The 17141-nt window shown below is 40.5% G+C and overlaps 1 protein-coding gene across 3 annotated transcripts in view; it reads right to left on the reverse strand.

Annotated features, from left to right (window-relative positions):
• Positions 1–17141, reverse strand: part of POLR3E (RNA polymerase III subunit E) — an 892447-nt gene that overhangs the window by 652866 nt on the left and 222440 nt on the right. For 2 of the 3 annotated variants that reach the window (XM_044089628.1, XM_044089629.1), the window contains exon 5: positions 4457–4572. In XM_044089628.1, coding sequence (XP_043945563.1) covers positions 4457–4572 — 116 coding nt within the window. Of the gene's footprint in view, positions 1–4456; positions 4575–17141 lie in introns of those variants that run through there. The other variant, XM_044089630.1, reaches the window with a different exon arrangement.

Raw genomic sequence — 17141 nt, forward strand, 5'->3', positions numbered from 1 at the left:
AGAATGGGTCCCTCCCTGCTTGCTGATGTACCACATGACTGTGGTGTTGTCTGTTCTGACAAGCAAGGTCCCTGGGGAAAGAAGACTGAAAAGCTAGTAGGGCCTGCTGAACTGCTATCAACCCCTTTAGATTTATGTGCATCTGCTGGGCATTCCAACGTCCCTGTATGCATCTGCCATCCAGGTGAGCTCCCCAGGCGTAGTCCGATGTGTCTGTAGTAAGAACTTGAGTGGCAGGAGGTGGGCGAAAAGGCATGCCCTTGTTTTGCAGACAGGCTGCTGCCCACCACAGAAACTCTGTCTGCAGACATGGAAGCAGAGGAATCATCATATCCAGGTCCTGTGTGTGCCGACACCAAATGTTCTTGAGGTACCACTGCAATTTCCTAATATGCAGCCTTGCATATGGAATCATGCGAATGCAAGAGGCCATGAATCCCAGAGCTTGCAGGTATTTCCTTGCAGGGAGCTGGGACAGGCTTGCCAAGTCCTTGAAATAAACTGAAAGAGTTGTCTGCTTCTCCTGGGTGAGATGTATCATCTGGGCGGCTGTGTTCAGACTCGCTCCCAGGAATGTTATGTCCTTGGGATGGTACCAATTTTGATCTGTCCTCGTTGAGAGTGTAACCCAGGGAAGAGAAAAGTCTCTTTACGAATTCTAGATCCTTTAACAGCTGTTCCTGAGAATGCACTTTAATCAGACAGTCATCCAAGTAAGGATAAATCTGAATTTTCTTCGGCCTGCAGAAAGCAATGACTGGAGCCAGGCACTTTGTGAAAACTCTGGGAGCAGTAGGTAAGTAAAAGGGCAGCGCAGAGAATTGATAATGTTACCTGCCCACCCTGAAACGAAGGTACTGCTTGCAACTTTCCCAGATAGGTATGTGCAGATAAGCCTCTGAGATCCAAGGTTACCAGCCAAGAATCCTTTTCTAACATTGGCAGCAACTGACGCAGAGTGAGCATTTTGAACTTTGGAATTACTAGAAAAGAGTTCAGAATGGAAAGATCTAGAACAGGACGCCAGTTGCCTTTTTTTTTTGGAACTAGGAAAAGTCTGGAATAAAAGCCCTGGCCTACCTGCAGAACAGGAACTGGTTCTATTGCTCCCAGATGAGACAGAGACAAAATTTGTTTTTCTACTTCTGCCCTTTGGTTTGGAGGAGCGTCCGGGAATCCTTTGGGAACTGTAAAGGTGTGGAAAGAGAACTTGTGCCCTAGGGACGCCATTCTGAGCACCCATTTGTCATCCGTGATAGTGGCCCAGACATCTGCAAAAAGGGCCAACCTTCCCCCTAAAGGAGACGCCAGGCAAACAAGAACAGGCAGAAGTTGGATAAAGTCACAGAGTGATTTGATTGAGATGCAAGCTTGGAAGTGGAAGCCTGCCAACGTTTAGACCTTTGAGAGGTAACTCCTTGCCCCCTAGAGGATTTGTAACCCCTAATCCTAGAACAGTACTGTCTGCTGGTATCAGGAAAGGTCCAACTCTTAGAAGGGTAATTCCTGCTAAAACGAGGAGGTTGAACTTGCAGAAAATCCTTAACAGTTTGCAAGTGCTTGGCCTTATCCTCCATCTTCTTGAGCACTTCCTCTGCTTTGCTGCCACAGAGACTGTCCTTATGCAAAGGTACATCCAAAAGCTTAGCTTTGACAGGTTCTGGAAGTGGCTGTTCTCGGAGCCAAAAGTGCCTTCTAATAAAAGATCCAGTAGCTGTAGCCCTACAGGAGGCTTCAAGGAGGTCAAAACCACAATGTAAAAAATGCTTATTGACAAGACTGACAGAATGTATTAAATCCTGCATGTCCTCACACTCTGCCAAAAGAGGCACACTTGCTATCCTAGACTTAATAGCCTCCAAAGTGTGCTGCTGGTACTTAAGCATATGAAAAAGACAAATGGTAGCCCGAATAGCAAGAGTGGCAGAGGTATAAATCTCTTTACCCCACCTATCCAGGTTCCTAGATTCCCTGCAAGAGGGAACAGGATTTCTGGTAACAGTAGCCTTAACACTTTTAAGGCCTTGCGAAATAACCTATGGATCTGCTAACAAGCACCTGAAAAGAAACAAATGAGAATCGGGGACTCTATAGTACCAATCAGGTTTCCTGGGAGCAGGAGGAACTGATTTTGGAGTCAAAGAATTCTCCAGAAAAACATCATCCACAACTTCCAACACTGGGGGAATAGCCAGAGGCTTATGCTGAGGTAAATCCAGAAACTCCCTAATCCGCTTATTAGATTGGGGATAATCCTAACTTTCCCATTTAAAATGTTCCCAGAGGGTATTTAAAGTATCACCGAAAGAGAAATCCTCTGGGGCAGAAGCAGAAGGGATGGACTCCTCTGCATCTGAATCCTCAAAAGCAAAAAAAACCTGAGAGACTTTCTCTTCATCAGCAGAAATGCTGGAAGAATCAGAACCTGAAAGGGATAAAGCCACAGGAGAAACATCCCTACGCCTTTTAGAAGGGGGAGGCTGAGAACCCCTAATAAGAGTCAAAAGGTCATAAGCCATTTTGACCATTTGGGACTGAGGGGAAGAAACTGGAGCCTGCTTCTTTACAGGCTTATGAAAGGAAGATTTACCTGCCAACCTGAAGGACTCGGGAGACCTGGCAACAGCTGAAGTCACAGGAAAAGTCTGCCTCACTGGCTACCGTCTTACCATCATCAGAGGACTTTACTTTCGGAAGTCTGTCGCGGTCCTCATCCTTACATTTCTTGGGGATATCCGAAGCCTGAAGACCGGTGGACATCATACCGACAAACTTAAGCCAAACTCCAAAATGCTTAGCTAAAAGCTTAGCCTGACGACGGATAGTACGGGGATTAAAGGAGGCACAGAGATCACAATTAGGAACATCGTGGTCAAGGCCTAAACAAATAATACAATAAGAATGAAAATCTCTATGGGGAATCTGCTTTCCACAGGTAAGGCAATTATTAACTTTTTCTGACATTCGTTAAACCAAGAAAAGAGGATCCCCAATGAGGTACTTAGCTGTAGTAGACTTCAACTGTGTAGTCGGAATCAAAGAAGGTAAACTGCCAACTGACACTTGTGCATGAAATGCATCTGCTTCGGGCTCCACGGCAAGGAAGACTGAAGAAGTGATGTCGGCTGCCTCCTTTGTATCGGACACCCTGATGTCCTTTACAACAGACTGCAACTGACGTAATTTTTACTTACCTTTGGTATTCTGGCCGATCGAGGGCTACCAGGAGCCGGATAACCCATTAGTTAGGACTGCAACAGTGAAACATGATGAACATCGATCTCTGTTCCCTTATTCCCTGTTAACATATACTTCTGCTTACCTGTGTAACTCTGCTTGCTTGACTACTTGCCTAATGTTATTTTTGTATCCTCTGGCTGAAAATGAAATTGGTCCACTGTGATCAGTGCTCTATTAGTTACCAAACAGAATAAACAACTCCTATCCAAATCTTCTACAAATTTTAAACAATCTAATTTCGACAGACATTGACTCATTATACTTAAGATCTTAACTTATTAGGGTGCTCATAATATACTGAGTCTTCATTGTTTTGTTCTGCTTGTTTATTTTCTGTATTATACAACACACAACTTTGCTCTTGTATTTGATTATTATGTGCTTTACACCCAGGCTGTGACCAAATTGTCCTTTGGCCAGCTCTTTAAGCCAGTGAACAAATGAAATTTGCACGACAATAACTCAAGTCTCATTGGAATGGGGCTGATATGAAGGCAAACTGTTACACTGTGGTTCATTCAACCGAAGGCATAATTTACGGGTTTCACTACTGTAACAGGGAAAATCTTCCAACACACAGACATAAAATTTGGAGCCCTAAAGAAGTCTTTGGATGGCCACAAATTATAAACATATCATCTTACCAGTTGTACTTAGAGCTGAAGAGAATAAGCAGTCACAAAGGGCATATGTCTGTAGAAACACAACAGATCCAAGAGGCAAGAGCAGACAATTAAAGCCTATAGGTCAAACAAAGAATCCGACTACCAAGGTTACACTACACAATCACAAATTCAATTAAAAGATATAGAATGCATAAACACATTTCGCCAAGACTGTGCTCTCCAACAAATTTCTGACTTGAGTTGTGTACAGGCCCATATTTCTTAATGCTACCAGGCTTCTCTACTGTTTGTAATAAAACAAGAAATGTTGCAATCCTTGCTTCAAAGGCATTAAATAATGCAACATGTGTTGTATACCAACAGGAAGCCAGTGAAAGAAAGCCATAATTGTGTATAAATGGTTCTTTTCTCCAGTTATGCCTATTACCATATATGGATTTAATTATGGTCCAGGAGCCTTCCTATCATCCATCAGGCCTCTTCCTGTTATTTTGACTGACTCAGTGTGATGTTTCAGACTTGAATACATAAGGTATATTATAATAAAAGGCCTTACACAAGTCAGACAGGGGTACACAGAGTTCACTTACGTTGAATAGGTACTGGTTTCATCAGTACAACTGCCGTCCACATTAAGTGCGATCTGCTCACCTTTACTACGACAGTAGTTAGGACTGATTGTATCAATGGCCATTTCCAGTTCCACCTAAAACACAAAAATGTTCAAAGGTTTAAAAGAATGAAAACAAAGAAGGAATGTCCATGGAAACACATTCTGTGTCACTCCACACTTGCTGTTCATACACTTACGCACTTGTCCTTTTTTATGACAAAGAATTAGAGATATCACTTAAATGCCTGATCAAAACACTTACTTCCCAAACTCAAAGTACCGACGTTCAAGACATTCTGTTTAAACTCTAAATGATGAGACTTTGCATTTTTAAAACAGTGATATAAAAATGAAAATGTCTGCAAAGAGGTAGCACAACAGCAATCCAAAAAAGCATGTTTTATGCACATACACAAAGGGAAACTTGCATAAACACAAGTGCGTGTGTAAATAGACAAGACTACTGTACAGAAGGGGAGTTGTGCAAAAATACAATTATTCATACATTTTTCATATATAGATATTAAAGCATCTGAACTCTCTCTCAAACTGATGAATGCACAACATTTTACACCACACTCTCTTTTTGTGTTTTAAGTTATTAGTTCTGAGTCAGGGAGATGAAAAAAGATGCAGCATATTTGAAAAAAAGCATTCACACAGCAGACATGCAAAAGTTGTGTGTCAGATTCCATGGCAATGAGGGACAAAGCCCCAACTACAACTTTTCTAGGTTCAATTAGCCTAAAAACTATAGAAGCTGACAAAGGAGTGACAAGAAAATGTCTTCTCTTGTCTCTCATCAGCAAGAGTTGGATGTGCATGTGCAGGATGCAAATTTTGTAACTACAATCCTCAGTGGATTTAAACCATTGTACACAGGTGCTTGCCACAAAGGGAAGCATGGCCTTCAGTTGGCTATAGAACTAGAAATGGGAGCACACCTCAATAAGTCCGACTGCATGCCTCACTTATAGACTAGTGTGGGAGGATGTTATGGCCCTAAGAAAAAAAACCTGAGCTCCACAAATGACATAGCAGTGCTCCCAGTACTTAGCACTTACCCACAGGGGAAATAGGGGGCTGTAAGTCTCTTACCTCTGGAAGAATAAATGGGCAACAGAATATACCAGCAGGAACCATGACACACTCATTCATTCATTCTTACTTGTGAGAATTGATATGACTGTAGGACACTGGAATTAACTGGAAGAAACTGGAATGAATGTCTATCTGTTATTCACCCAGAATTGTGATGAACAGGTGCCGGTCTCTCCTTTATGTGCCAAATCTTCTTGCAAACTTCAGAATAAAGTCTGCAAACACCAGTTTGGTTAAGAATGCTTTATTATGTACAGTGAATATAGCTGTCAATAATATCCTAATACTGTCTCCAATAACAGTGCTGATAAACATATCCAAAGTTTCTGCACACGTATTCTAATCCTCCTGATTATCATCAACAACATTCAGGAATGCTCAGTATTTGACCTGACTTTTGTACTCTTACTCTAGTGTCTGTACTGCAATGACTTTCTGCATATCAGTCCAAATAATCTAATTTAAATGACTGTATTTGACGCATCTCCTAATACCAAAAAAGCCTGCAAATCTCTACATGCTTCTTCAGCCACGGATGCCAAGCCTTCTACCATACAAACAAAATGAGTTTGCACTCAATGTACTGCACATTCTGTTCTTATCAGTATTCTTGACCGAAGGTTATTTTTACTAACTGAAAGCACATTCACTGAAAACTGTATGCACACTGTGAAGCATTCTTTAATATGGCTGCTTTTCTAGGCTTATGAAAAAAAGAATAGTGTATTTTATGCACTTAACTGATCTTACATCAGTGGACTATGGAGAAGACCGTCCTTAACAGTTCCTATGACAATGATTATCTTTACTAATCAAAACTCTGCATTCCTCCCAGATCATCACTTGCTTATAGAGCTTGTGCACTTGTTGTCAGTGGAAACAGTAACATCAAACTCCAGCACAAGTTCCCAGCATCTGAGACTGCCACTCTGCTCCTAACCAGTGGCAAGCACATTTCCCACAAATCACTCATTCGAGACAAAGCTATAACACCTACACTGTTAACTAGAATAAAAATATTAGCAGATGTAAAGGGAGTCAGCAGCCTAGGTTGAATGGAGGAACTGTCTGTGCACGACGGGAATGGCAGAAGAGTAGTACTGGGTCTCAAACAGGATCTCTTCATAGACCTGCTGAAATGGTAAAAACAGAACTGTAGTTTCTCACATAGGGGACTCTCCCTGAGGATCCCACATCTAAAATTAATCCCAAACAGTACATCAATAAGGTGAGGAGTTGGTCCATAAAGCAACAGTCAGAAATACCAAGATACCAAAGGATGCCTAAAAACATGAATAGCTACCAAGACAAAAAGGACTGGTAAAGGTATACATAAAAAAACAAGTTTATTTGGTGAACATACATGCAATAAAGACGTTTATCAAGTAATTACTGGAAGCAGCCATTGCTAGTAGTGAAGAGGCCTTTGACTACATTTTGCAAGCGCTTACTTCCCTAATAGCAAAGATGATGAAGTCTGACATACACCTAGAAAGGTCTTTGGTAAATACAAAGCCTTTCCTCCAAGGAACACAGGAGACAACCAGCTCATTTTCTCTTCTGAAACTCATGCACACAACTTAACCATAATCTAATCTGATGAAGTACATCCAGCATTTGAAGGTTCTCTCAGTCCTAGTTTCTACTTTAGTATAGAAAAATATGTAGGTGAAAAGACTGATTTAAGCATAATTCAGACTATCTTCAGAACACAACAGTTAGCCTCGTCTGGCAGGATCTTGTAAAAGGCTCAGATATGGTTCTTTATACAATGGCCAGAAGCTGAGATGATCCTACAAGAAAGGGTAATGGCCACCAGAAAGAAAATTTTCCAATTCACAATCAATGCCACCAGCTGTCTCAAAAGGGCAGTCATAAAGAATAATTATTATTTTGGGGGGTCTTAAAAGGTGGATGGAGATGTGAGGCTCATATAATATACAAGGAACCGCTGCCCCACACACAGTGCTAAGCCACAAAGCTGCCATCCACAAGGTCAGAAATAAAATTTCTGCACCTTGCCTGTGGAACAACTGAGGTCCAAACACCTGAGAAAGGTAAGGATAAACAAAGTACAGTTGTGTACACTTACCATAAATGTAGATGTTAGAGTGTATTCACTGTTGCAGTCATGACATTTGGGTTATCTGCTTGCAGTAGCCCTCAGTCGGCCTGATTATCAAAGTCTTGGGTCCTGCGTCTTTTGCTCTCTCATTCTCTGTGACGTCAAGTAGTCAGGGGTATAAAGCATGCAGCCAATGCCATTACATCAGTTTTTCTTGCCCCAGATGTCAGGTGCCCCCCTTAATGGAAAGCAAATATATATGTGTGTTGAAAGCCCCACAGAAGATTCCCGTAACCAAAAATAGATAAAACGATAATCCCAAATGGAAGGTGGCATTCCAAATCAGCTACAAAACCATAAGTAGACACTCGAACCTTCAAGATGTAGTAAAATCACAAATTTATTGTACAAAAGATGTTAGCGTTTTCACGGACAGAACAATACGCTTCATCAGACGTTGCAAATTCAAATAAGGTCTTACTATATATAGTATAAGGCTAACAATCAATTAAATCAACTCAATTTGTATATTTTAAGCATATAGCAACATATATATGGGTACAAATAAAACATATATAAGAAGATTAATTTATGAAGAATAAATAAAAATACATGAAATTCATTGCAGAAATCTACTAAACTGCTAAACAAATATATAAATATATACCTTGTAAGGTAAAGCTAACTACTTTCAATATATGGGATAATATATACTAAAAATAATACATGCATAAATAATATCATGAACAAATCCAAGGGTCCTGGCATTTAGTATGGGTTTAAGTGATGCATTGTCATTCAACCCACGCCCCCTATGGGCACCCAATCTAAAAATCCACTTAAGCTCTGCACTTTCGGTGTCATTAGTGATATTCCCTATGCGTATATTATTATATTGTACGTGCAAGATTTGAAATAAAAATGTATGATCAGTTCCTTTGCACATAACGTGCTTAGCTATGGCACTATATTCTTCTTTCCTATGAATACAGTAAACATGATCCCTGATCCGTTCCCTCAAAGACCTGTTTGTTTTGCCTACATAGAAACAAAAACAAACAGTACAATGGGCAACATAGACAATATTCCTAGAGGTACAAGTACCACTGTTCCTCAGCTCCCAAAGACAACCAGTGTCCGGGTGCTTGAAGAACCTGGATTCATCGATATACATACATTGAGCACAGGTGCCACATTTCTTGGTTCCCAACTATCCAACGACATACAGTACCGGCGAACTGGTGACTAGCTTAGGAGAAGTGTCGTCGGCAGCTTTGGACCTATGCGGCGCCTCTCTGTCTTTATCTTTGCGTTTTTTTGGAATATCGGTAGTCGGGAGGCTTACCAAAGACATATCTGGATAATTGAACTGAGTACCAAAATATTTAGAAGAGAAAATGTACTGACGACGAATAATTTGTGGTTTAAATAAGGCATAAAACCGACAGCAAGGTACGTCATGGTCAGGGCCTAGGCAAGGAATACAGTACGAATGAAAATCTTTATGAGGTATTTGCTTTCCACAAGAAATACAATTACTGACTTTTACTGACATTGGTTTAGAGCAAGAAATAGTTTCCCAACAGGGTACATAGCTTTAGTTGAAGACTTTGGTTCTGAAACTCAAACGAAAATTTCAGGAGTCGGCCGACCGGCACTTGCGAACTGCTTCTGGCACCACACGGCAAGAAAGACTGGGTAATGGCATCCGCTGCCTGCTTTATACCCCTGACTACCTGACGTCACGGAAGATGAGACAGCAACTGACGCAGGACCTAAGACTTTGATAATCCGGCCGACTGAGGGCTACTGCAAGCAGATAACCAAATGGATGACTGCAACAGTGAAACACGAAGAACATCAAGCTGATCAACTGAGGTTCTTCAGGGCATCAGTCTGCGCAGAGAAGAGCCTCTTGTCACTACTGGCTTACTACCCAGAAGACCTGACAGGATTTTAAGGCCTACATCAGCAGCCACAGCTTGGAATCACCAGCCCAACAAAGGGAAAAATCTTTGCCCAGGACAGCGACAGTCTCCTATACTGAAATCATCTCTTTGTACCCACAGTGAGGTAATAATTAGCCCTGGTCTTTATTATCTGAACTTTTTGTTGTAGTAAGACGTCTGCCAGAATTGCAGGAGAGAAACCTCTCCCATGACATGAAACTGAGAATGCATCCACTCCCATGTTTGAGCAGTCTTCCTGCAACAAACAGAATATGGAGTAGACTTCCCTGACTAAGTAGCAAACAGAATGATCTCAAGAGCTGTCCCACTTCTAGGAGATTTAACAGACACAGTCTATCTGCAACTCCAGAAAAAGACTAAGAGTGGCTCAGGGAATCCTTCCAGTTCATTTGCCTCCTCTGACATGGGAAATGCTGTCCGCAAATCAGGGATGTGATTATGTCCATAATTGCTTTTCTTTAGTTACTGCAAGAAGTTTTCTGCATCAGTGAATTACGAATGGCCCTAAGACTGCTTTTCTCCAAGGGATTTAGGGCTAGTAAAACTGCCTGTAGCACAAAAAGGTTAATGTGCAGTTCTCTATTCAAGGGGAGTAGTGACACCATAAACCATGTTTGAACCACACGAAAGCAGAGGTTAAATTCAAATTTCACCAACCTCAACAGCAAAGCATGTGTCATTAATGCCTGCAATGGTTTTAATGTCTGAATAGGATACCCATTAAAGGTTGGAGAGAACTATCCACCACTCTGGTTCCCAGTGACAACTGTCTGGTACCAAACTGTGATCTGCTCAAGTACGGTGACTATACAGTCACTGACCCCTCATGGTCACTGCAACACCTGCATTCTTCAAAGAGGAACACTGATCATGGCATGCACCAGTCTACGTGATGCAAACAGCACAAGCTTAGAACCTGTGCCCTCACCCCAGATTTCATGTACTTGACCATAAAAGGCCCTCTTCAATGGCAAGAAAGTTTTACACGAGACATCATCTAAGCTCTGCTACTGACAGCAATCCTACACAGTGGGATCAAAGAGAACTTCTGTAGTCACTTTAGGTTCCGCACCCAGTGTGGTACCCACACCAAGCATGCTGGTTAACACCTGGGCAAGGTCACCAGAAGTGAGTTGCCAAAAAAAAAAAAAAAAAAAAAAAAAGTTAAGAGCTAGCCTTCTGCAATGCTTCAACCACCAAGACCTTGGTAAAGTATACAGGTACGGAGAAAAGCCAAAACAGCAATACTTTGTAGTGGAACTGATGCATTTCAGCAGTAAATCACATAAACCAGCTGTGTGGTCCCTAGTACCAATTTGCTAGAAGGTATCCATCATATCCAATAACACCAACTGGATGTCCTTTTGAGCAGAGGCATAACCTCCTTGGAAAAACATCCTTCTAGAAATGGACAGAATGGATGTACTAACTGAAGATGCTGCTGACAAAAATGAGATAAGTCATCCTCCTTTGAAATAAATGAAAAGGAGCAAAATTATCACTCTTGTTTGAATGTTAAACAGCCTCTACATTTCCTTTAAGCAGCTGAGTCTACCCTTGGACTCAGAGATCCTTACAGGTGTTTGCTCTCTTAGTAAACACCTTTCTAGAGAAAAGCCTAACATTGTTAAGAAGAAGCCAGATGTGACAATTTCCAGAATCTAAATGTCCAGAACGATGGCTCTCCATGCTACAACAAATGAGAACCATGCCTCACCCTCAACATATGGCTCTAAGCTGCATTAAGGACTGCTGCAGTTGAACTAGCAGAGATGAGCTCTCAGAAAATATGTCCAGCATAAAAAAAGACATGACACTGCAGTACTGGAATGCCTTCCTCAGGCAGCTAGAAGGACACTCTCTCTTTTCTACAACAGGAGGAGGAAAAGGAGAATTATGGAGGGGTATCATAAAAATCTTCTATCATGGTGACAGCCCAAATCCTTTTTAACAGATCATCCACCAAGTACTGAGGCCTAATTAAAATATGCACTTCTGTCATGAAAACAGACACCCAGAATGGTGCTCCTGAACTCTTCTTTGAATGAGGACAACCTAAGCCATCACACTGTAAAGGTACAGTCTGTTTCTGTAGCCACTGTGTCAGTACAATCAATAGGACAGCAGTCCACATGGAAGCTCACTGTGTGGAAGTTGAAATAAATGGTGTCTGCCTTCCCTTGGGGGAGATAAAGGAACAGACTCAGGGTGCTAATGTGTCACAATGGCATCCTTGACAAATGGCCAAAGGTTTCTTCCTCCTACTCCTCCCCGACTTCAGAAAAAAATCCAACAGTGGGAGAAAAAAATTGGGGCAGGATACCAGTACACAGATCACAATTTCCTAGGTTTCTCTGAAACAGGACTCATCTGGAAGGAGTACTGAGAATACTCATTGTCCTTAAGCATCTTAAAGAATGGCATTTGAGGCTTTCATACGTCATTCAGTCCTAAATGTTTTGCCAGGGACAGCCTGCACTTCTCCTTCAAAGCTACCATATACTGTTCAAAACCTCCACCCCCATAGTGCCTTTTGTAAGGCAATGCCAGTCTTCTAAAGCTTCCAACACAATTAAACATAATCCAGACAGCAGTAAGGTATTGCAGCTCAATGTTAGGAGCCAAAACAAACTCCACACCATGCAATCACTACTTTAGCCAAGAAAAAAGCAGATATGGGCATCATCTCAGAGCCCTGGTTCAGAACCAGTGAAAACACTCCATCAGTGTAGCACTTCAATGCCTATTACTCATACAGGCCCACCACACTGGACAAATGCAGTAAAGGATAACGTATCTCTCTCTCTCTCTCTCTTTTTTTATAGAAAGTAGCTTTACAACCCACAAAATGTAATCTCCTTCCATGTTAAATCAGACCACAAGTCAATCACACTCACGGTAAGAATAAAGCCTGAAGCAGCTTATCTACTGATGACCTGGTTAAATTCAAAAGCCAGCTGCACCTCAAGAACCCTGCTGCTTGTGCAGAATTCTTTCCTGCCAAATGCTTTGCACATGTGAACAGCCGAATAGAAATGTCTATCCTCCTCAGAAATAAATACATCTAATTCTAAAATAAACCCTATAAGGGAACCCTAAAATAAACATGGTGGAAAAATGAGTTGAGAATGCATGAGAAAATGAAAACTCATGGCAGACAAAAATAAATTTAACTCTCAAGAAGCCAAAAACATTCTTGCTAAACTAAATAAGGAACTCCAAATCCTGAACAAATTAACTAAAACTTGGTAAGCGGTACAAATACCCACCGAGGTGAAAGATGACCAAAAAGCCTTCTTTTAACTTTACCAAACACTGAGCAGAGCTAATAGTAAATTATCAGAGCTAATACTAAATGAGTGCTGCGGTAGCACTATCGCCTCACAGTAAGACGCTGTCCGGTTCGATTCTCAGCTAGAGCGTCTTCTGCGGGGAGACCTGCGTGAATGGGCGTACCTTCGTTGAAGGTTGTGCGTCAGGGCTGGTAACTCGGAACGTGAAAATCAACTACCAATCATTAGCGGACCGGAGTTCCACTGTGGCGACCCCTAACCAGGAAAAGCCAAAAGACACAACAACAACTAAATGATTAGTAAATGACACCACATTCGGACCCAGGGGACACTGCCAATCTACTGGATGACAAATTCAGCTTCAACTTCAACTCCCTTTCCCCCCTCCAATATTCTCAGATCAAATACACACATCTACAACCCCTTCAAATCTCGCAAGAACATTCCCAGTACATAGGAATTTTTACATCCCAAACGAACAAAACACCAGAGGCCAGCATAAATAGTCCATCTTTATTGTAGTGATCTTAAAGGACATAAAAATATCCCAAAATAGATAAAATTCAAACCGGTTTTGGCAAATGCCTTCTTCAGTGAAAAATAATGATGTCAATAAACACAGACCTACTGAATATTTATATAATACACCAGCCAATGGCTATCAATGGTATGGTCCATACCCTTATTTAAATACAAAATACTGTTTTAATAATATGTATAAATTACAACATATTCGTGGTAATTGAAACCACCTTGATATACAAAAAATATAGGTGTATGTATATGGATGTTATATAAAGATACTATCCATATATTTATAATATATTTAATGTATGATGGTAGATGTATGGCAGTGAACTGCTATTAGTTAACTGCATCAGAAATAAAGTAATAAATGGCATATAAAACGCTAGGACTGACCAAATAATACAAATATAACAACATACTTGCTAACCAACAAAATTTGTTAGTATAAATAATACATTAAGGAGATATCCATATGAGCCAAGTAATACATAAATCAATGTGTATATGAACAATATACTTATCATAAGTGGTCATTTAGACCAGGTGGAAACAAGGCTCCAAGATGGATAATCCAGTACTTTTCCTTATGGCTCAGTATGTTTTGCCATCCCTGTTGGTTATTCCTATTACCAGTGATTCTGTCAATAACAGTAAACATAAACTTTCCTGTAGGGTGTTTAATAGTATGTTGATAAAGAGCATTCGTAGGTTTCTTATTCCGAATATCACTCCGATGTTCACCTATTCTTATTCTAAGTGATTGTGATGTTTTTCCTACACAGAAGGCAGAACACTGGCATGTGGCCAAATATATAACCCAGCTACTTGAACAATTAGCACATATCCTGAGATTATAAACTTTACTAGTGTTAGAACTCGTAAATGGTTTCAACTTGTTCACCTGGTTACATGAAGAACAATGACCACAAGGGAAAGTTCCCAAAAGTTCATCCCCTGCTATTGTCAATTGTTTGTATTTGGCTCCTCCACTTTCCCTCTGTTTATAGTGGGAGAACAGGGATCCCAGAGTTCTGCCCCTCCTATATGACAACTGGCATTTTGTTCCTAAAGTATCACGAAGAAAATCATTAGCCATCAGAATATTCCAATCATCATTCAAAACATTTATCACCTGATGATTCCTACCAAATGTAGTAATGGTATCTTGTGGATTCGATGTATGGTCCCTATACTCAAGCAATGTATTCCTATTCTGCCTGTCCGAGCATGTACTAGCGGATGCAATATCAGTAGTACGATACCCCCTCTCCAACAATCTATTTTCCAGATCAATTTTAGCATCCTCATAATCAATAGTTGAGGAGCTAATACGTTTGATTCTGAGAAATTGGGATTTGGGGATATTGCGGATGGTGTGGCGCGGATGCATGCTAGAAGCATGTAGTAATGTATTATATTGTGGATATTTACGGTAAATTTTTGTGCTCAGAGTGTGATCATCATTTCTATAAATAGTAACATCCAGAAAATTAATGGTGTCAAGATGAAAGGTAACAGAAAACTCAATTCCCCAGATGTTACTGTTAAGATACTCCACAAACTCGTATAGATATGATGAATCAGCATGCCACACCATCCAGCAATCGTCCAGGTATCTCCTCCAAATGTCAATCTCAACCATATAGATGTTGTGCACTGGATTGTAAATAAGGCATTCCCTCAAGGTAGGCCATAAAAAGATCAGCATATATGGGGGCAAAAGATGCCCCCATGGCCGTCCCCCGTAGTTGCCAGTAGCATTCTCCTTGGAAGTATACGACATTTTTGCTAAGCACATGCTCGGACATGCAGATGAGTGTATTGAAACCCGGTGGGTACAGTTCAGCCTTCTCCAACCAATATTGCAGAGCTTGCAGCCCAGCCCAGTGTGGTATGTTCGTGTGCAGGGACTTAACATCAAGACTGCACATAAGCCAATGAGGTTCCAGTTGTGTATCCCGTATAATTTGCAAAAATTGCGTGGTATCCTGTATCCTAGCCCTAATTTGTTTGAGTAATGGTTTGAGCTGTTCAGTTAGGAACACTGATAGTGGTTCAGTGAGTGAGCCATTTCCAGATACTATGGGCCTACCTGGAGGGTTAGTAATAGATTTATGTATTTTAGGAAGAAAATACAAAATCTGCTTGGAGGGATCATTTACCTTAAGATGTTGAGCTGTATTGAGTGTTATAATGCCCTCTTCCACTGCTGAATCTAAAAATGCATCTATCTCTTTTTAAATTTTGGTGTAGGATCAATTCCCATGTACATATAACATACAGAATCTGATAATCGTTTAAGCCCCTCTTGAATATAATAATCCATATTCAAAATAACCACTGCCCCTCCCTTGTCCGCTGGGAGTATGGCAATATTGTGATTATCTTTAAGTTCAGTTAGAGCTTTTTTCTCAGACATGTTAACATTATCCTGTAAAATATGAGATTCAAAATGTGGAAAATGTAGGTTCCTTAGTACAGCTTGTTGCAAAATAGCTACATTTTTATTCATGGGTGGTTGAAAAGATGATTTATGAAATCGAAATTCAGCATATCTTTGAGAATTAACTGTATTTTGTTCTAAAAAAAATATTTTTAGGTTAAGACAGCGACAGAAATTCAAAACATCTTGTGCTATTTTATATTGATCAGAAAAGAAACTGGGTACAAATCCCAATCCTTTGTTGAGTAATTTCTGTTGGTCATCAGTTAGTATGGTATTAGATAGATTTAAAACATTGTTACAATTATTTTTTGTTATTTCAGTAAAGTTTGAATCAATCCTTCCATGGATTCTGTCCCTATTGCGATTGGTATGTTTCCACCCCCCTCTGTATTCACTACCCCTTCTAAAGGGACATTAATGTTGTTTTTTTTTTCTTTACAGGTGAATTAACCAAGGATGTACCCTCACTATCGGTATACGAGGACTCCTCCCCCGTGGTACTGGTATAAGACTTGTCACTACATTTTAGTATAGATCTAGGTCTTTTTCTGGTCCTGCCCCTAGGGATTCCAGGATCAGATTCCTGAAATCTCACTGATCTTTGAATTTCAAAAGGATGTCCTTTATTATAGTCCATAATATCACGATTGTATTTTTTGATTTTCCTATCCTTAATCATTTTGTCATATGTGGTTAATTCCTTGGACAACCCCACCACCAAATTTTGATAATTGGTTGTGGAATGAAATTTTTTACATTCTGCGCTCAAAGTTTTGACTTCCAATATATTTTTGTCAATAATCCCTTCATAGTATGAAGCCAAAATTTTTACAAAAGTCAGAGAGCCTTCTTGTAATGCCTGGTTTCATTCATTGGTCAACCTCTGTTCAGATCTGCTGACCATGGGTCGAAGCTTAATACGAAGCCCTCTTGGGGCCATGTTTTTGTGCAAATAGGCCCTAAATAGTCTAAGGTGCCATATATTTGCTCTTAGCCCTTTAAGGCCCTTTTCTAAGCTTTGAAAAGCCAATTCACAACCATCAGATATATCCACATTCTGTTGACCTGGGATGTTGCTTGGGACAGAATCTACTCCAAAAACCCTGATATCGTCCCGATCAGCACACAACCCGTCCAAAATATTATCCAAATCCATCCTAAAAATTATTATGAATAGTAAGTAAGTGTGGGCAGGTTGTCCAAAGAAGTATACCACTATAGAGAAAATGTGGGAATCAATAAATAGGATATAGACAGTG

This window comes from Protopterus annectens, chromosome 12.part0, assembly GCF_019279795.1.
Source record: "Protopterus annectens isolate FY-2018-M chromosome 12.part0, PAN1.0, whole genome shotgun sequence".
NCBI classification, from domain to species: Eukaryota; Metazoa; Chordata; order Ceratodontiformes; family Protopteridae; genus Protopterus; species Protopterus annectens.